The sequence below is a fragment of the Atractosteus spatula genome, chromosome 16 (genome assembly GCF_055471065.1).
Source record: "Atractosteus spatula isolate fAtrSpa1 chromosome 16, fAtrSpa1.hap1, whole genome shotgun sequence".
Taxonomy (NCBI): Eukaryota; Metazoa; Chordata; class Actinopteri; order Semionotiformes; family Lepisosteidae; genus Atractosteus; species Atractosteus spatula.
The window spans coordinates 11,707,385-11,729,069 of record NC_142721.1 but is presented as its reverse complement, the minus strand read 5'-3'; the positions used below and the strand labels follow the sequence as shown (position 1 = coordinate 11,729,069).

The following is a 21,685-nucleotide window of genomic DNA, read 5'->3' as shown; positions in this document are numbered from 1 at the left end:
GAAGTTTTAGTACTTACAGCTGGCGTTTCGCCTTGTCCCCTCCGCATTCCCGGCACGGCTCCCAGGTGGTGCTGCTGAGCTCGTAACAGGAAGTCGGGCTCTGGGAGAGCCGGAAGGATCGGGAGTTGGAGCAGGAATACTACGGAGGCTTGGGTTAGCTTCAGAAGCGTTTATTTTTTTATCTTCGGCGACAATTTGTGCGAGAGGAAACATTCGGACAAAGTAAGTCAACGTGACAGCGGTACCACAGTACAGGTAGAACAGATTCCGACGTCGCCTTACTAGGTGTCGGGGGGCACGACATCAATGCAGACTCGCAAGCAGGAACACATAAATCATAGAAAGAGGCTGAGATCAGTCTTGAGATTTGGAGCAGGAAATGATGCAGTGCAGAACACATTTAGTAGTTATTATACAATGAATTTATTTACTCGGTAGCCACAGGCAGACATTTTATCTCCTTTAATGATATATTAAAAAATGTGTGCTAAGAGTGTCCCGTTCGATGGATGACTCAGTAGCTTGAAAGAAAGGGCTGCCGCAGGAAGAGAATTTCGTTTTGTGGTGGACGTTGGGTTATCTAAAGTAGTTTCAGCGGAACGGATCCCTCTGTAAACGATTGTTAAAGGTGAGCATGCTTTGCATGTTAGTTGGATTTGCATTCCTGTTTAGGTTTGCTTTGGTTCAGATGTGCTGGCCTAGTCTGTGTTTATGCAGCAATTATCCTTCTAAATGAAACAGTGCCCCAGTCTCTAATATTGGTCAAAATAATGTGGCTCAACAGTTTAGATTCTTGTAAAAAGGTATATTCATAATGAAGAGCACTCACACATCCCTTTTTATAATTTCTTCTAAACTGTGTCATTGGGGAAGTAGATTTAAAATAGCATTTACACTTTATAATCCCCATGCGAGGTTACAATCTTGAAAATGGAGCTGTGTCGTCTATTGTTCGAGGAGTTTGCAGTTAAACACGTGTGATAAAATAGTCGAGTTTTCAGTGGAGACGTGTTCCTTAAACTTGTCACGGGAAGGGGATATAGCAGCACAAGTTGTGATCTGGGTGTGGTGCTGAAGGGCAGCTGTAACTGCACGGAAGGTATTTGTGCTGTGAAATACCTAAGATTGCAAATAACTGCACTTCAAGTTTATACTTCAACACCAGAGGGAGACACGGATACAGGCTGGGATTAAGGGGTTCAGTCACCCCTCCCCTCCCCGTCAGTATGTTTCAAATCCAAGTTTTGCGCTGAATTAGTTCGGTTGCAGTAGGCATATGCGAACTTTTCTTTTAAATCTGGAATGCAATCCTAACTTTTTCCATTGCTACACCGCAGATGCCTGTGTGGGGCTGAGTCAGACTGTACAGTCTGTATAATGGAATAGTTCTCGAGTTGGGCCGAACGCAGCAGGGCTCAGAAATCCCCATCTTGACATGAATTGCCGTTTTACTTGTTGCTATTTGATTGCCTGCATTGTGGTCGACATCCGAGGAATGCGAGGTTTCATCCTACACAAGTCAGGCCTAGGGAAGAAATATGCCTCAATAGATATTGTTTCAAATGTTGCAACTGACAACAACTCGACTATTTAATCCGTCTTCTTTCAACTTCTTATTTCAAGACAGTTCAGCTCCAGCTGGAGAAAGTAGAGTCCAGCTCCCTTTATCAATTTGACAGGCCATCTTGACTGGGTGGATAATGAAACTTTGTTTTTACTGCACACTGTCTTTCTAGTTTCAGTTCCTGTAGCATTGCAGTTATCTCGCAGTGTTTTATCATGATTAATTGCACAGTTTCTTTTATGGTCTGTGTAGAAGCTGATACCTGGACAACAGTATAGATTTCAGCCTGGTAGTTTAACACCTTAATGAAGTTCCTGTCTCATTTGAAACTTTTTAGCAGTTTGCAGCCCAGGTATTGTTTTTTATCTTGCATGAACCTATCCTATTGTATAGTAGCACATGCAGCTGTCCAAAAAATAAACAACTGTAATGATTAAAATGAGAAATAGTAGTGCCTTGTTCAGGAACCATTGTGCTAAAACTCCTCCATTTTGCTTCCTTAGATGTGGAAAGCTGCAGGCGGAAAATCTATTTCCATCACTGATGATGGCTCAGATGACTGGGAGACTGATCCGGACTTTGTGGTATGGAGTGATTTATTCATTATGTCCTTCTTATGTCTCTTTGAGAACACATCACAAATTTGCTGTTTTACACGGTGTGGCTGTAAACAATTTGTAGTCCTTTTCTCATTTGTAAGATTAAGAAGAAAGCTTCCCACCCCCACTACATTGTCTGATTACACAACAGTGGCTTGCCTGAAAGCTGTGGCAGAATAAAGTGTTTGAAAATTATGCTTCAGTGTATGTTACTACAAAAGTATTACATGTAATGGTATTTCCATGAATCATTTGTACAGCTTATCATTGGGCTGGTAAGGATGTTCTGTACTATAGCTAACTGCAGGTAGGAAGTCAGCGGTATAATAAAAAGGTGTAGCTTGTTGACTACTTGTTTTGAAATGTATCTTTTTTTTCTACTTTGCTGCCACTAGAATGACGTATCTGAGAAGGAGCAACGATGGGGAGCCAAGACTGTTGAAGGATCTGGACACCAGGAGCATATTAAGTAAGCAGCTCTTCCCTAGCAGATCCATGTGTATTAGATTGTGTGTTATAAAGGTGGCTCCAGTTTTAATATTTGCGTGCATGGGATGTTAGGTTTGCACATAGGGCAACTGAAGTTTTCTTGTTTTGCTTGGTGAACAAGGAGTTGGAGTATCAGGGGTGAGTTGATGGTTTCTAATAGTATTTTGCCACTTACGGTTTATTTTTTTTCTTTGTTGCTTCTGTGCAGCATTCATAAGCTGCGTGAAAATGTCTCAGTGGAGCATTGCAAATTGAAGGAGCAGGAGCTGGAGAATATGCCTAAAGCGTCTCATGGTTACGGTGGAAAATTTGGAGTCCAGCAGGATCGAATGGATAAGGTACTGGAGATGAAATGTCATAAAAAAAATTTTTACACTGAAATCTGTTAAATTAAAAAGCAATTCTGTGTATTAGTGATGATATTTTGGACATGTTTGAAATGACATTTGAATTATGAGTAGTCGGAGCAAAGTGTGTCACCGAGGTTTAAATACAGTGTGCTCACAGGCCGTGTGACACTTGTTTCATTGCTGTATATTGTAGTGGTATATTTAAACCTGTAAATTACAGACTATTTGTCTTTAGCAATAAAAAATACTCTGGTCCCAAGTGACATATGTGGCACATGTGCTTTTCAACTGCAAAAAGTTTTTTTTTTTAAACTGCAGGTAAAAGTGTGTATGTATATTTGCTGGTTGTCATCACTGACAGAACAGGAGTTGGAGCACAAAATGCTTTTTTTTTTTCTAACTTCTCAGTTGTACTACTGATCTTGGCTTTGGCACGCAAGATAACTGTCCCTGTTTGAAATCCATTATGTTCTAAATTGTCTGGCAAACGTCAGTGCATGTCTCCCTCCCTGCGTTCCTTAATTGTCAATTTCCTGGTGAAATAATCTGCCTGCCAGAGTCTGCCACCTGATCGGTAGGCCAGGGAGCCGATGCCAACAGTAACATTGTGAGCCAGTCATACACTCCTCATTCTGGCTTTAATGTGTGAATGGGATAACACCAGGCCTGCCAGGGAAAAAAGATTTTCCTGTGAGCTACTTGTCTGTATGCAACTGGTACACAAATCCCTTTCTTCATTGTGAGTATTGAACAGTGGTAATATTTGATGATCCAACAGCATTACTGTGAAAAATGTGCATGGTGAGAAGTGGTATGACATTCTTTTCCACATGGGTTCACCCATTTGATCTGCCCTAATGGAAACGGGGTTGTTCGAAAATGTATCTGAATGGACTCGGGAGATCGGAGCTGTAAGCATTTACAGTTCACAGCAAGTGATGATATTCCTGGAACAGTTAATATGAAAATGCCTATAATGTGAAAATAAAAGTTATATTATAGATAAATTAGCAGTATAAGCAATTACAGCTAATATTCTGGTTTAAGTTCTCTGCTTGAGGTGAAAGGTAGTGAAAACCTTGTCGTCTTGTACTTTCAAAGGGATATTCAGTTCAACAGAGAAAAGCAATCCTGGACTTCTGATTTGTTTGTCCTTCCTCCTGTTGAAAAACAAGGTTATCAACTTATCAGCTAGCTTCCAGAAAAAGTCAGAAAGTTTAAAATGGCTGCTGATCTCGGGGCTTGTATCTGCTCCGTTGTTAGAATTCTCCTTAACTTGGGGACAATGAAAGCATATCCTAAAATAAAACGGTGACCTGGACTTCGGTGTGCATCGCAATCATACCTGCATACTTCAAGCAAGCTTAGTTTTAGCAAGTTATATTTTTTTATCACCAGTATGGATTCAGAATTTTAAATGTCCAAGTAAACATGACCTATTTGGCTTCTATTGTGTTGTTTTGGTGTGTTCTTGTAGTTCGGTGCTGGCAATGAATGTCTAGGATGTTTGTTGTCTTTCTGTAGTCTGCTGTAGGCCATGAGTACCAGAGTAAGCTGTCCAAACACTGCTCTCAGACCGACTCTGTGAAAGGATTTGGCGGAAAATTCGGTGTCCAAGCGGATCGTATTGACCAGGTACAGCACTGTCATCCTTTGCCGTTTTTCAAAACCACAAACTTCATTTTGCCTCTGCTGCAGGGTCATACTCTGTGTAGTATTGAAGGCAGTGCAGAAGGAAGTGTCCACATCAGAGAAAGGTGTCGATACTGATTATTGAAAAAAAATCTTATTGTTCTTACTGCTCATTACTAATGTGAAAGTTGGGGTGTCTGTTGAACTATAGAGTATATCTTGATAGTACTTTATTTTGAGTAGTTAATCAATCCAAAATATTGTTTAATATTAAGTAATTGTAAATTGCATTATAATGTTAATTGGGTGTTCATGTTTTTTATTTTAACACATTAATGTGTGGTGTGTAGTAGTAGTAAGATATCTTTTGGATAGACACAATAAATGTGACTTTGAACATCATAATCTGGATAAGGAAGCAAAATGTCTTTGACTTTGTAGTCATTGGACATTTAAAGCTAGGCTGGTTTTCAGAAACATTACTTTGTCATTCATAAGTGGTTGTCTATGACTAATCTTTCCCTTGCTGTTTTGCAGTCTGCAGTTGGATTTGAGTACACTGGCAAGACTGAAAAACATGCTTCACAGAAAGGTGCTGGTTTTCTTATGATCCCTGTACAGTATGAAAACTGCATCAGATTACATGATTTTTAATCATAAACCGCTTTGAATGTAGTATTCTCTTATTAAAAGCAATCTTAAGTAATAGCCCTTTATAAATGATAGTACAGAATTTATATTTACAAACATAGAAAAAAAGAATGTATTGTACAATGATTATCTAAAATGTAGCTTTATAATAAGGGAATACTGTCTGGTCTAGTAGGTTTGTTGCTTACACGTTTGAATTGCTATCTCCTATGTGACAGTTACAGCTGCTCACTCTTTTCTTTCTGATTCACAGCAGATTGTACTGTAAATGGTGCTAAAATGAATGCCTTTCAGACTCCAGATTAGTTTTTAGTTACTGTGAAGTTTGTTTTTTGGGGGGGTAGTAGTACATAGAGATAAGGAAAAATATCATCTCATTTGTTTTAACTAATTAAATTTTAGAGGAACACGTTGCAGATTCCAATTTCTGATACTGCACAGAAGTTTGATTTGTTTTTATTTCTTCTTATAAAAAAATGTCATATGCTCTGACAGTAAATAAATCCAGTACGCTTTGTGGTTTAAGGCACTCATTGTAGCTTTTTGCTACTTCAGAAGAATAACAAAAGATTAATACTTTTGTGATTTTCAGCATCAGTTCATATTGATAATGTTGTAAACATACTTCATGCAGTTGTCCACTAAGGCCTAGAATCGGGCATCTGCATTTCCCTGAGTTGTACAATTTGCTATCACAGCTCCAAAATGCTGAAGTGTTTTTCTGTGCTTTTTCTGCAGTGTTCTGTTGATCTGTTAAACATTTATTTTGCTTCAAATCGGAAAGTTTCTGTCTTTGCTCCTGTGTAAATTGAAATCCGGCATGGCTTTGCAGCTGCTTGATTTTTACTTTCGCTTGATGCTTTTGCTGTCTTAAACCATGTAGACTATTCATCTGGTTTTGGGGGGAGATACGGTGTTCAGACTGATCGTGTTGACCAGAGTGCAGTAGGATTTGATTACCAGGGCAAAACGGAAAAACATGACTCTCAGAAAGGTTTGTTGACGTTACTCTTTTAAAACATTTTGTTTAGGGGTTCGTTTTAGTAACAACAAGTGCTGTATAGTTGCATTTGTTTCCTTTTGCTGTATCATTGCAAATGTTTTGTAGAGACCAAGCTCCATCCAAAGTTTTTTTTGTTACTGGATACTTTTTGTTTATGATGAGCTAAATATATATACTGTATAAGTTAAAAACACAAAATGTTGCTTAAACAGTGAATTAGAATCATTTTGTGTTTAGTGCCACTTTGCAACAATATTAAAGCAAAATCTACTAAAAAAAACTGAGAAAATGACAAATCTCAAGGTCGTTATTGAGATAAGCTGGGATCTCCTCTTAATTGTTTTGCAATTGTTGTGCTTGATTATTTTCCTTTACTTATTGTAAATTATTGTGAATGTTTTAATAACAGCTCTGTTCAGTTGAGTTTAAGATGTCAGAATTTCTGTATTGTCTGTATTTGTATTAAAAGTTCCTTTTCTCTTGTAAATCCTCAGATTATTCCAGAGGCTTTGGCGGGAAATACGGGGTAGAAAAAGACAAAGTGGATAAGAGTGCAGTGGGATTTGAATACCAAGGAAAAACCGAAAAGCACGAGTCTCAGAAAGGTTTGTAAAATGTTGATTCTTACATGAACAGGCACCGATTTGTTTTTGCCTTTTTAATCACAACACAAGAAGTGTCCTTTTTTAGAAAAAAAAAAAGATTCTAAGAATTTTAGAAATCAGTCTTGGTAGACATGTCCTTCACTTGGTGAATATGGAAAATACTTGGAGAAATACTTTTCTCTCTTGGAATGTGGAGGCATGTTTTGTCTTGACTGGGAGAGAGCGTAGCGTTGTTGCTTCACTGGTACAATGTGATTTCATCATTGTTTCAAAACATTTATCTTTTAAAACCTGCTTACCTATCGAAACATGATTTGCTAACTCTTAATGGTGGAGGTGGAATTGGGCATCTGGGTTCTGGGTATGTTTTATGCTTGTTCACTACACTTCCAGTTCAACTTAAACATTGAACTATTTAGCATAAGTACACACCTCAACATACTGTAGTTGAAGTATTGAAAGTTTACTTAGTGGTGTTATTAAATTGAAAAGAAACTTAGTAAGAGATGGCACAAAGCTCTGAGTGTTTTTCAAAAAAGTATACCTCACCTACGTTATTTTACTTTTCACAGTAAAAAAATACTATTAGCTGCTTCAAGAAAGTAATATGTTACTTTACATCATTAAAAAGTGCATTTCTAATGTGAGTATTCCATTCGTCCACATTTTGTAGAGAAATTCTCTTTATATTGTGTTCCTTGGAAAGCTGATTTATTGATTTAATTATAAAATTTAGAAAGTGCCATTGAAATGAAAACTTGCTCAATTATCAATTGAGAATAAGCTGAAACATTACCTTCATGGATGTATTGTAGTATTTGCTCCATAAAATATAGTGAAGATATGAAGTGCTACAGTAATCTGTAGCACTGAAATAAATAGGAACAGTTTATTTATGGAGTAATAGATGGAGAGAAAAAATGTATTTTAATGGCGTGGAAAATAAATCCTAATTAAAGAGCAGAAGCGAAGGTACCTGAGCAGAGTGAAAGGTGGTGTTTACACAGTGTTGATTTGGCTGCTTAAAGAGGAACTGCAACACTATTTTTATATTTAGGGGTTAGAATGGATTCCATTGATACATTGATGAGAGCATTTCAAACCACAATACACAGTAATGTGTAAAACCTCCCATTCACATCACAAAGAGATTAAATTTCCAGGTATAGTTATATAGTATACCAGGAATAATTTCGCAGCGCCATATTGCTGTCATTTTCTGCGATTCAGAACAAGACAAAACTTCTGGTTAAGTGAAGTGGCCCTATTACATTGTAAACAAGCAGGCTTGTGAATATCTTGGTTTCGAGTTGGTTTTGCAGAGAAATACTATTTACCTGTTACCTCTGCATGGAGATCACGTTGGAACATTTCTGCAGTGAAGTGTCTGCTGCACAACCTGTACTTATTCTCTTGTACATCGCATTTTGCATTACAGTTAACCAGTGAGCAAGAGGGGCCTGTTTAAGTCACAATTCTTGCGAACTCTCGCTCTCGCCCATGGCAAAACCAGCAATTTGCGACAACATGGTATTTTCACAAAAATCACAACTTTGTGCTCAATGCAGAATTCGTAAGATTTTGTGATAGTGTTCATTCATTTGCTTTGTTACTGGGATTTCATAGCCAACTCGAGAAAGTGCGACTGCAGTTCCCCTTTAAGTTAAAATCTGATTTTAATTAATACCTGAGTGCAAAGAAGCCACTCGAAAAAAACGTGTGTGGATGTGATGTTTCTTGATTAGGTTTTCACAAGACTACTTGACAGGATTTTTTTTAGTACTTGCATGATTGCTGCTAATCATGAGGGGATTTATAAGTGATCTGGAAGTACTGCTTTTTTATCCTGCTGCTATCTTTCTGCTGCTTTTCACTCCCTGCAACAATTAAAATTGCCACATAATAACTCCAGGAATTTGTATTATGTGTGCAGACTATGTAAAAGGTTTTGGCGGGAAGTTTGGTGTTCAGACAGACAGACAGGACAAGTCGGCCCTCGGTTGGGACCACCAGGAAAAGGTTCAGCTACACGAGTCTCAGAAAGGTACTTCTGTTTCCGGGGACTTTACACTGCGGGCAGCTGTTTGTTTTGTTTGAAGGTCATTCAAATGTCTGTGCTAACTTCCCTAAAAGGGTGCTTTTTCTGCACATGAGTCTTGCTTGTTATATACAAACTGTTTTGAACTGATGTGTGAAATGTCTGTATCTGATTCACATGGTGCCTTAACTACGTAGGCCTTTATTATTTCTATGATTTATAACTTAAAATCTTAAAGGATCATTTATAAGAAGTTCTCTGTTCAGGTTTAGAAAACCAGTACCATAAACGTAGCAATGAGGATGTTTCTTTTGTTTAAACGTATAATGGATGTTGCACCTCTGTTTTATGTAGTAAAAGAACAGACGTGATATGGATTTCAACATCTGCAGTTGTTCTTAAGTGCAGGACTAAGCTTTTTTTTGATCCTTTCCATTTTACTTCAAAAACTTCTTACCTCAAAACTGGTTTTGAGTTGAGTATATGTAAATGTTCATTTGCATAGTATCTTTAAATCTAGTCTAGATTTGCATCTTGATTAAAGATTAGGAACAGTTAACAGTTGCCATACTGCACAGAGTTTTTGAAATGCAGGGACTATTATATAAATGTTTTAGGTGTTTTTCTGTTATCCTGTATTAATGCCAGTACAGCAGATCACGGATGTGAAACCATCACATTCCTACTCCCATTCACATGCCTTGAGGAAGTGGTTTGTTACAGTGAGATCAGATATTATTTAGGTCATGTGCTGTAAGGGCTTAGATGAAAAACACTAAAGAAAACCCTTTAAGGTCTTTTTTTTAAAATGATCACCACACTAAGTTTATCAACAGTAGTGTACTGAGTGCTTAGCCAAAATACACCAATGTCTAGCAGTTATCCAGGATTGACACGTTCACTGTTTCCATTGGAATACATCATTGTGCTCACATCCTAGTAGAGAGTTTAAGAAACAAAGCAGGGAAAACCCTGATTTCAAACGTTCATTTTCTTTAAATTGAGTTTACATTACATGCAGTATTTCTCTATATTATTGCATGGACCTTTAAGGCAAATTCATCAGATATCTAAATATCTAAATTTCTCTCTGTTAAAGTGTATATAATGTGATTATGTGTAAATGTCATGTTAAAGTTTTTACATTGGTGATTTTCCTGTGCCTGTTAAGAACATTGTTGGACTTTTGAGACTCCTTTCTTTGTTACACAGGAACAAGGATAGAATTAGAATAGGAACTATGATTAAGTGTTACAGTTTCTCAGATAAGACCAGCTGGACTGTCCCAGACAGTCCTTTGTTGGATTCAGTGCAATATTGGGGTGCATGTTTATTCCGCTGCCTTTTCATTGTTCGTTTTTGCATTGAAGTGTAACAGTCACTGAAGCATACAGTTTTTAACCTGACTTGTGGTGTTTTCATTCTTTACAAAATCCCCCAAAATGGAATGCATCATTTTATAGAAAGAAGAAATGTTGGAGAAAGTAACCTCCCTTCTTACAAACTGAAATTTTGAAAATGAAACGTAAAGGTTACCTTTTCTGTTATTTCTATAAGGCATTGTACCTTTCAAGGTTCTGAAATATGTACAAATATTGAGTTCCATTTTTAGTTAAATGCATTATAAGTAGAACCTAAGATATAACTAAGATCTATAGCCTAGTTAGAGAAGTAAGTTTTTAATAGATAATTAGTTAATGGTTTCTAAAATTGAAATCTGGTCAACTGCTTTCTGCTGCATCTTTTTATAGAACTCCATTCCCTTGAGCCATTTATTTCTCAAGGACTATTTCTACCTGGTATAGTCGAGGAGACTTTGTCAGAGGGGGGCTGTTACTCACTGTGTGTTTTTTATTACCAAAGTCTGGTGTGATTTCCCATTTACGTTAACCCTGTTCTGTTTGTCCTTTTTCTTGCTTTCGATTCTTTTTGTCTCTCCTACTTGTGGCTTGTGGATTTTTTCAGATTATAAGAGAGGGTTCGGAGGGAAATACGGTGTTCAGATGGAGAGGCAGGACAAATCTGCTGTGGGCTTTGAGTACAAGGAGAAACTGGCCAAGCACGAGTCCCAGCAAGGCACAGTCATGCTCTAGTTTATGCCCAAACTGTAGCATTTCCTGGCACAGACTTCATACGCATTGGTTACGTTTGTAACCATCTGCGTTTCGGCTTTTTGTAATTTACTTTAAAAATTCAAAATGGCCTCGAACATGCGAACTTCAAACATAATGCATTCATTTTGCATATTTCCTGTTTACAAAAAATCTTATTTATGGTTGATGGCCTCTAATTATTGTTGTACAAGTATCCAGAAGGTGGCACCAGTACTCTGCTGAATTATACAATCAGAATTACATGTAGTGTAATTTTGCCTTATGTATTATTGGATTTATGGTGTACATATTTTTAAAAATGTGTATTAAACCAAATTCACATTTGATTCATAAATTAAAAAAAATATATATAATATGATCAGATCAGCACATGCAAAGCTATTATTACAGAATATATTGCTTTTAATTTGTAATTCTCAGTGTAGTGATGATAGCAGATGTATTGCCCCTCATGTGTAATTGCTTTTACCATTATATTCAGCTATATAATTAATAGTCAACTTATTTCTAAGCAAATGTGTAGTGCCATATACTTGTCAGAGAATCCAATATGAATTGCATTGTAACACTGCACAAAGGTGTCATTTTGAGTAAGTAAATATGTATTTACTAAGTAATTATTATGTAAATACTCTGTTAGAGACTTTTGCTATGACGGCTTCCTTAGAGGAAGTTTCAGTTATTGTAAGGTCCCCCTAATAGAATCAGTAACCTCAGCCTTCTAAAGGATGAATGTTAACATAGCTGGTGTGTGTTTTTGCCAAAATATATTACTGTTCACCAGATTGTTTTCTTTTGTTATTCACTAGTGTTTAAGTAACGACTAAAACACTTTAATAATAAGTCTGTGCTTGCAGAGTGCTATGGTTTTGGAAAGTGCCTTCACTTGTCTTTTTTTTTTTTCTTTTTCCCTTTGGCAACCGTTTTGGATGTGTTCACACCACTCTAATCCAGTGCTCATTTGCTTATTTGCCACTTTACAAGACTGGCCTATGCATGCTTGCACAGCCTCCAGTATCACAATGCACCATGCAGATCAACTTCCTACAATGTACAGCTTCAGGTGCAGCACGTAAGCCAAAAATGGCTTCATTAGATATTTAACAAGACAGGCATATATATTTGTGTTTTGAGCTTTGTGCATTCAGATGTGCATGAATGTGCTTTGCGCTCTTATTTTTTTTCTGCAAAATTCATTCAATCCTGAAGCTAACTGTAAGGTCTTATGCTGTTTTAGACTATTCAAAGGGATTTGGCGGAAAGTATGGAGTACAAAAGGACAGAATGGATAAGGTATTTTTCCTTCAGTTCCTGATTTAGTTTCAAGTTATTATTCGTATTTTGAATTGTTCTTTTAAACAAATGTTGTTTTTTTACAAGTAAGTAAATGTTTTTGCAAGTAAGTTCTAAAGTACTCCATTTTTAATTGATTAATTAAACTTAATTGCACTTGTTGTTATTATTAGAATGTAAACAGCCCTATACTACCTCAAAAATAAAATTAGTTTATATGCATTAAGACTGATCATAATGTGATTTGCTTGGTTTAATTTAATTAGTGGCTGGTAAAATGTTAGTAAAAATGTACATATAAACATGATATGAAGCTGGAACTAAGTCTTAGTGTGGTAAAAAGCATAATTACATTGTAGTCTGCTGTATATGGTGTTGGTGGACCTGTAAAATTTCCAGTTTCCAGTGATTCAGTATGGTGAGTGGACACAGTGCTCTAGGAGATGCATCTTAGCTGAAGGACAGCTAAACTGAGGTCCTGGCTAATGGTTCCTGGTTATGAACCATTTGGTTATTAAAGATACCATGGCTCTTTTTTCAAAAGCTTTCAAAAGGGGTGGGTGCTGCACTTCCATGCTGGATGAAGTGTCTGCTCCTACGTGTAGAGTGCTTTGGGATAATTTGGGAATAAGCTGTTGAAATGTAGCAACCTATCCTTCACTTAAACCTCAGGAGAATAAGTAGATTCTTTGTCATGTGTCTCATATTGATGTCTTTTTTTTTTACCTGTATCTAATCTGCCGTGTTTCTAATTGTATGTCTAGAGTGCAGGTACCTTTGAGGAGGTTGAAAAGCCATCTCCAGCCTATAAAAGAACCAAACCTGTGGAAGCTGGTATGTGACTGGAGAGGCCTGTGGGCCATAGTTCAAAAAGTGTTGTGCTAGAAGTGTGGATCCTTACTAATGTTAAAAGGACTACAGAGTAACAAAAGCAGAGTAACACATTGAGAGTATTTTTTACCATCAAAAAATGGCTCATTAAGAGCAGAGCACCGATTTCCAGGAAGGTGAAATTGACTAAACTGGTTATAGTCTTAGCAGTGAGTTTTTGAGAAAAAAAGTTAATTTAATTTACATTTGATGCAGTTTTTTTGTGCACTTCTTGAAGGAGGCGGGGCACTTTCTTCAGTAATTTTTTAGGCATTTGCCATACATCATAAATTAACCATTCATTGTAAATGAACCCGAGTAATCAATTAAACAACCTAATTATTTTCTAAAATAAATATATAGGATTCATCTTGACTGAATATCTTTTGTACAGTAGGATATTAATTTCATTAAAGGCACATATATCTACTTATAAGTCACCTCAGAGCCTGATTAAAAGTACAGTAAACCCTCAGTTTAAAAGACTAATGGGGGGAAGGGTGCCTCTTATTTCTGAATGTACATTAAAACCTGAATGTTTCTCATTCCAAAACACACTTTATTATGAATAATATATCTACAGTATGTACTTTCTGGATTTACAGACTTATTTTAACTATTGCAATCAAGGAAAATCGTTCCTGTGCCTTTTTATGTTTTATGTTTATGTTTAAGTATTGTACATATACTACATAAAATTCACTGAAGCATACAAAACATTAACACCCACCATGAGCATTTACCTACCTCTATAGGACAACATTGATATTCCTGAATTTTAAACCTGTGTAGTTTTTATTTGTACCTTGTTTTATTATTTGTGCATTTTACATATTGCTGGCATTTTGGTGTATTTTTTAAAATGTTAAATTTTTACATTTAGAAAGCATACAAAACACAAACACAGAAGCAATTTGCCCACAGTTATTGCAGTGAAAGAGCGGTATTTGATTTTTACAGAGAAAAATCACCCGTAGTAGATTTTTCTCCATCAAATCCGAAGCCCATTTAACTGAGGGTTTACGGTATTGCAGTAAATAATTAGACCAACTGTGTAACTGAAAACGTAGTGGGAATAAAACCCAGAAAACTCTAGGCCCTCCAGGAACAGAGTTTGAGACCCTTGCCAGGAATGCACTAGATTAGAAATTAGATGCCTTGTTTGTTTTTTTTGGCTTCATTTTCCTTTCCTTCTGCTATAGCTGGAAGTAGTGCTAGCAGCATCAAGGCCAGGTTTGAAAACCTCGCCAAGCAGAAGGAAGAGGAAGATCGGAAACGAGCTGAAGAGGAGAAGGCGCGTCGCCTGGCAAAGGAGAAGGAAGAGCAGGAAGAAGCCAGGAGGAAGATTGAGGTACAGCTTTCTTAGCTGGGTTCAGAAGTGTACGATTCCTCCCGGTACCTGTTTGGAAACCAGATGTTTTAAGTACTTTGAAATCTCAAAAAAGATGGCCTCCTCATATTTCAAATGTGAAAAAAGACTGATCGGGGAAGATCATACTATTTCATTGTAACAGTAGCTCAGAAAGAAGCAAATCAGCAGTGGATTTATGCATGACCTTTATTAATGTTGATATTCTCAGAAATGAGCAGGTTTTTAATAACTCTTTGCAGGAATTGAAATGCGCCTGATAGGCCAACTGATTTGTAACATCTCATACGAAGAGTATGTGGAGCTGCTGACATTCTCTCCAGACACAAGGACTTCGCCATTGTTTTCGATTTGCTCAGCTTAGTGGTCTTTGTTCTTCTTAATGTACGTTGTGGCTTATGGAGGAGTGTAATGGAGATGACAGATGGGAAGCGCCACAGTTTTTCATCAAGTAAAAAGTTAAAATCTCCCCTCTGCTCAGGCTGAAGGTAGATTTTATTGGCTCCGACTTTGCTGTGTGGAAGGATGTCCACACTGAAGGAGTTTTGAAATATGTTTTTCTGTTTCTCTGGGGAAACCGATGATTTGGCAGTTGGCCTAGATGGCTTTTGATCTGCACGGCCCTTTGAGAGCCATGGCGCTGAAGAACACCGCGCGCTCTTTCAGCTGTCGCGTCTGTTTGAATTGACACAGGAGCAGGCAAAAGCGAGATCCCCGTCCCCAGAGCCAGAGCCGGAGCCCACCCCGGCCCCAGTCTCTGAGGCCGTTCGCCAGGAGAAGCCTGCCAGCCCTACTTATGAGGTCAGCTAAATTCTCCAACGGATAAAGTGTTAAACCAGAAAAGTGGAATAAATCTGGAGATTACATCTTAATTTTGTAACCCCAGGCATGCCATGCAAATGCACTGTGACACAGTGACAAACAGACATTTGCTGTGACCCAGCAAACAAAATCTCAGAAGTCCCTGTTTCATGTATGTTTAGTTTATAATGTTGTATAATGCACTGTTTGACCTTTTCCTTGACGTCTGCAGACGGAGACATTAGTGTTACAGCCTGTATGTCTGTGTGTGGACTGCAAGAGGTCACACGTAGGTTTCTAAATATGCATGTAGGCATGATTGGAAATGTTATTAAAAACCAGTAGCTAGAAGTTAGTCAATCTTCGGGCACAATGTCTTTTGCTAGGTCTAACTGCAGCCAGACAAATCTGTTGTAAAGTTGCAAACTGAGATATCCTTGAATTAATGTGATCCACTATGATTTACAAAAAAAAATTGTATGGAGAGAATTTTAGCTAGATTACATTTTTGCAAGTGCATGAACTGGAACTGTATTCAGATGCTTTTTATCATCTTTAAGGTTCATACTGTTTTGTTTTTCAAGATTTTGCCGCAACGTTTTTTTTTTAAAGCAGGAAGTTAAAATTAACTCAAACATTGAGTTTTTTTATCTTGTCTTTTGTTTTTTTTTTTGTTTTTTGAGGGCATCAGTCTTGAGCATAAAAAAAGGGTGGTTATGTCTTACAGGAGCCAGCTCTATATGAGGAGCCAGCTGCTGACGAAAAAGAGCAAAATGCCGACCTATATGAAAATGCAGAGTCTGCCCACACGGTGCAGGAGTCCCACTACCAGGACCACACCTACGAGGCAGAGCCCCAGGACACCTACCAGCAGGAGGCAGTGTACCAGAGCACGGAAGACGAAGGACAGTATCAAGGTGATCCAGTGCAGGAGCTTGTATACACTGTTTCCATTACGCTGTTTAGAACATACAACAACAGGATTTTCCAAACAACCGCCGTGACTGTGTGACATTCGGGTAGAATGTAGGCTGTTCAGTATTTCAAAAAAACACCCAGCTTTACATTTGCCCTTTACTGTTGCTGCTTTTTTGTTTGTACACTGGGGGGTCTCTGACCCTGGTCCTGAAGAGCCCAAATCACCTGATGTGTTTTTAAAGATAGTAGGTGATTTATGTGTAGTGCACTACCACTGGGATCTGTACAAGAATCACTCCTATTCCTAATTTAGATTTACTGATGATCTAGATTTTAATATAGTTTCAGACCTAGTCTAGTTTGCAGATGGTACCAAATTAGGAGAGTTAGCAAGCACCATAGAAGCAGCAAATGAAGTTCAAAAATATTTAGATAAAACATAAGAGTGTGTATAGTGGAGCAGTGCATATGAAGGATACTTTTTATCCATAAAAACAATGTAAATATAATGCAGCTTGCAATGAAATGACTTCACATTGATGGTAGAGGGGTGAGGTTAACCATTGTCTGGAGAATGGGAAAAGAATTGGAGACCACAGAGACTACAGATTTGAAGCAATCATCTGGCCTTTTTCAGTTGAAGTTCAGGCACAGTATAGCAGCTTGAGAGAGAGTTTTTCTCTGACCTTATCCTCCTAGCTAGGCTCCCTTTATAGCCAGGTACAAACATGCCTAGCAAATCCACAATAGCGACTACTTCCTCATCTCAAGGTACGCCCTCATTCTTCGATTGAAAAGATGGTTGGAGTGCTCTCTGCCCCCCTTTCTCCCTGTGTCAGACACTCATAATTTGCAACTGTCAGCAGTCTACATATTATTTATATCAGAATTACAAAGACATATTTTAACAATAGTGCAAACCAAAAAGTGTAAGCAACTTTTATAGGTATAAGCTCATCAGTGCTTCTGGTGAACGGTTAGGTTACACAGAGGACATAAGCCTGTTAGTAATGCTCTGATTGCAATCATGTTATATTTAAAATAAAATCCAGTCCTTCAATATCCATGAGGAATCAAGTATCTTAAGATAGTGTCTGAACTCTGTTGGGAATGTATGTCTGAACTACTAATGTACCAATAACCTATAACAAATAATACATAGAAATAGATAGATAGTGTCACCAAGTCTTTTTGAATTAGTCTTGGTGAAACCAACAAAGTCATTCACTTCTTCAGGGTAGATTTTTTCCACACACTGTTCATGTATTTAAAGTTAGCAATCACACCTTGATAATTGGTTATTTCAGTGTCAGAGTGCATGGTGTTGAGAACTTTAATGTTGAGAGATTCAAGATTCATCGTCAATACATGTTCAGTGGCATCATCTACAAAAAGATAATTAATGTTAGATTGGCTCACGGCAATATTTTTGTAATTTCCCAAACAAAATAATCCACAAACTACCTACGTTGCTGGCTTTTTGTGCCTTGAAAAATTATGTATGTTTTTCAATTCATCAATGACATAAGTGCAGAACAATGTATGGAGGGGTGACCTCAAATGGGGTCACCCTGTAAACCACGTTAACCGTACATAAACCATGCCTGTAAAGTATACATACAAAATGGGAAACATTGAACCAGGCAATGTGAGGAAGTAATAAAAAGGCAAAATGCTAGAGTATTCAAAAATGTAGAGTTCAAATAAAGGGATACTATGTTAAAATTGTACAGTACTCTAGTTAGGCCTCACTCATTTACAATGTTGAGTACAATTTTGGTCCCCATGATACACAGAAAAAATATTGCTCCTCTGGAGTCAGTCCAGAGAAAAGCAACAAAACATATTCCAGGAATGAAATGAATGTTGATGTTCTTTGGGACATTTGCAGGTTTTTGGTAAGTCTAGTAGTTTGTTCAGTTATTCTGGTTCCTGTGAGCTGAAGGACATTCAGATTTTGTGTTCCAAATATTCTTACGAAATAAATCACTTGTTTTAATAGATTCTAGAAAAGATATCCCAGCTATTGAGCAATTTAAATCTACATGCAAGACATGCTAGTTTGTGGCTCTTTAGGACCTGGTCTGAAGACTTACATGACTTAAATATTGCTTATTTAACCCAAGTACATTAATTTACATAAACATATTTAGAATTAACTGTGCAAATGTTGTCCCCTTGTCAGCCTTATATATTCACTGACTAAAACTATTGCATTTAGGCCAAGAAAGTAAAATTTGTTGTTTTCTATTAGATACCCAGACCTATGCAGAATATGGAGAGGATCTTGGTGTCACTGCAGTGGCTCTGTATGATTACCAGGCTGGTGAGTAAATAATATTACCTTTTTGTCCTTTGCAGAACTTTTAAGCACTGCACAGAAGTGAGGAAAATATGCACCGAATCTTTATGAATGAGAAATACATGCAAGACACCAAAAAAAGTAGTGAGCGGATTGCAGCATTGTGTACAAAGGCAGTTGCCCTAATTGGAAGAACTACAGGCTACTGTTGCCCAGCCCGTGTACAGATGGGACTGTGATGTGTTCCCCATAAAAGTGCTGGCTGGTCTTGTCTTCTAACAGTATTTGCAGCCTCCTGCACCCATATGCTCCTCAGACTGAGGGAGCAGAAATGTGTGTGAGGTGCCCCAGGGTTGATCTGGCTTTGTCAGGGGCTGGCGGCAGAAGACAGGGAATGGCATATTCTCTGGAACACCTACCTATGCCAAAACCCCGGGTTTCCTATTGGCACAGGCACACAAAAGACAGGACTGGAATACCAGGAGCTTCATTTTCCATTATAATCTTGAACAAAAAAAAAAGTTTCACCCACTTGTTTGAAAAACATGTATTGCAAGATCGGTCATTAATAAATGCTCTAAAACCTTTAAAATGTTCTGTTGATCGTCACAAACGTGACACTGTGTGCTGGCTATTTTATTTGTGCAAATAGATGATCCACTTTGATATTTGATCTGTCCTTGTTGCAGCTGGCGATGATGAGATTTCCTTTGACCCAGATGACATCATCACCAACATTGAAATGATTGATGAGGGATGGTGGAGGGGCGTGTGTAAAGGAGCTTATGGGCTGTTCCCTGCTAATTACGTGGAGGTTAGGCAATAAAAAAGCACTTTTCAGGGTACAGTTTTGCCTTAACTGCCACCTGCTAGTGCTCTAGCTCATCTCCATGAGGAAGAAAAGGTCGCCATATTCTTTATTCTGTCTGTCATTCCTGTGCCACTTGTATACAAAGTGTTAATACATTCTCAGGTCTGTCCATTGTTTCTTTTCACCAGTTAAGGCTATTGCAAAATTCGAAGGCTGCTTCTGTGTCCTGCCTGTCCTGATCTCGGGAGGATTATAGTATAAAAGAAGTATCATGGCATAATTAAGCGGTAAAGAACAACTCTCAGGCTTTTCTTGGTTTAAAATAAAGATGTGCCCTAGAGGCATTCCATCTGCAGTTACTGCAGTAGGGCCACTGCACTGCTTCTAGAGAATACTTTTACATGTAATTAACAATCACTCATTATCATCGTGGCTGGAGTGGAAATAACTACCACCTGTCTGATTAAAGTCACTCAGTTAAAAGTGTTACCATAAAGGAGATGGGAGTTATCATGTGTATTTAATATTGAATGCTCAAATGGAATTAAGCTTTGTTGGCTGGTTTTACAAACTCTGATTAACCCTGGTCATGACTAACTTCCTTAAATTAATTTTAGTAAGTCCAGATACAGCGCTAATTAGGTTATGTGAAACCAGACCCAAAAGTATTAGCCAGGATTTAAAAACATTTTAATGGCCAAGGGCTATCTTTTGAAATATTGACCACCAAAGATTTTTCATGTATAAAGCCCATGTTGCAGTGCGAATCCATAACTAAAACAGTTGTGGTTATCCAGAGACTATGAGAGCAACTGATTATCTAGAAAGGCCTGTGATGACTGGAAATTCTATTACTTGCTCGAAGAGCACAGGCTGTTAGTACCGTGCTGCATCATTTCGTGTAGTGTAGAATTGCTTTTATTTTTCTGTTTTTTTTCCTCTTTGGAGTTCTTAATTGCTGATTAAGCAGAATTGCTAATGCTTGGAGAGACAAAAAAACAAGCAAAGATCAATTTGTTTTGCACATGTGATCAAATGTTTTATTGTGTTGATAATGGCATTCATTTTACATCAGAGGCATATAATGCAAATAATTAGTGGACATGCTGTTAAACTGGTTTGCAGGACTTTATCCCAAAGCCTCCCATTCATCTGCAGTGTCCCCAACTTTAACTTGATATTCCATATTTTATTTGAAGAAAATGTACATTCAGATAAATTTGAAATTTCTGTGACTTCCTAATTTTCCAAGTTCTGTATACAGTATATGTTTCATTGGCATGCCATGTTGTCAGCCGGAGGTAGGAGGTAGGGGATAATATTGGTATTCCACAACCTTTGTGTTTTAATGTTTCAATTTGAGCCACTGTGTTCAGAAATGGGGCCATACATTTGCTACATCATTCATGAACTTTGACCAACTAAATGTACAAATTCAATGTACAAATAAGGGGAAACTGCTTATGTTTAAACTTAAAACCCAATTAGTGCTAATTGTAAGAACGGATGTTAATAGTTTTATGTAATGAATGGGACAATCCTTAAAATGCAATGTAGATGTCATCACTTAATTGCTTTAGTGTTAATTTTGTTTACTACCGATTGGGAATTGCATAATCATTTTTGGGTTGGGATTTTATAAAGTGACCTTTTCCGATATTTATCTTTATATCAGCTTGCATAATACACTACATAACCTACACTTTATTTTGTTTTTTTTTGTAATTGAATAAAGTTTTCAGTAAATTATTTCTATGCATCATTTCTAAGTGTTGAATTTAATGGTGCATATAACAGTGTAATGGGTTAACATGGATGTGTATTTTATTTATATTCTGGCAATCTTCAGCAGGTTGACTTCACATATACCTCTATGTACTGTCATTATGGGAGCCCAGGAAAACAGTCAGAAGGTAATAAAAACCTTCTGACTGTTCAAAAACCTTCTGAGTGTGCAGATCTGTGGGGGGGAGATATGTGCTAATATACACTTTTTAGAAACATTCCAGTACTCTTGAGAACACCCCTTTCATTTTCAGGTTGGTACAGCCCATGAGTGCAGGTTTCTCAGACTGCTGCCTCTGACTGAGCAAAAGTGTTACTACAACACTGACTGTAAAGCTCCCAAAAAACCTTCTCCTAAATACAAATAGAAAATACCAATGAATATTTTAACTGTAATATAACGGATTCCATATAAGCTGTGGCAAAAATCAGTGAAAGTTACATTGCAAAAAATCTTTATATTGGATGTAACAGAATATTAGAAATAATGC

At 37.5% G+C, this 21,685-nt stretch overlaps 1 protein-coding gene across 7 annotated transcripts; it reads left to right on the top strand.

Annotated features, from left to right (window-relative positions):
- The first annotated feature begins 59 nt into the window (after positions 1-59).
- On the top strand, positions 60-21,155 carry cttn (cortactin). 7 transcript variants are annotated; one of them, XM_088934473.1, is made up of 17 exons: positions 60-222; positions 2,068-2,148; positions 2,559-2,632; positions 2,861-2,990; positions 4,527-4,637; positions 5,172-5,226; positions 6,169-6,279; positions 6,783-6,893; positions 8,827-8,937; positions 10,897-11,007; positions 12,283-12,338; positions 13,103-13,172; positions 14,411-14,559; positions 15,271-15,378; positions 16,106-16,295; positions 18,551-18,622; positions 19,288-21,155. In XM_088934473.1, exons 2-17 carry the CDS (start codon positions 2,068-2,070, stop codon positions 19,422-19,424), a joined length of 1,677 nt encoding a protein of 558 aa, XP_088790599.1. In that variant the 5' UTR covers positions 60-222; the 3' UTR covers positions 19,425-21,155. The 7 variants fall into 7 exon arrangements, with proteins under 7 accessions (XP_088790599.1, XP_088790601.1, XP_088790600.1 ...); XM_088934475.1 differs by lacking the exon at positions 10,897-11,007; XM_088934474.1 differs by lacking the exon at positions 15,271-15,378.
- The last annotated feature ends 530 nt before the right edge of the window (positions 21,156-21,685 follow it).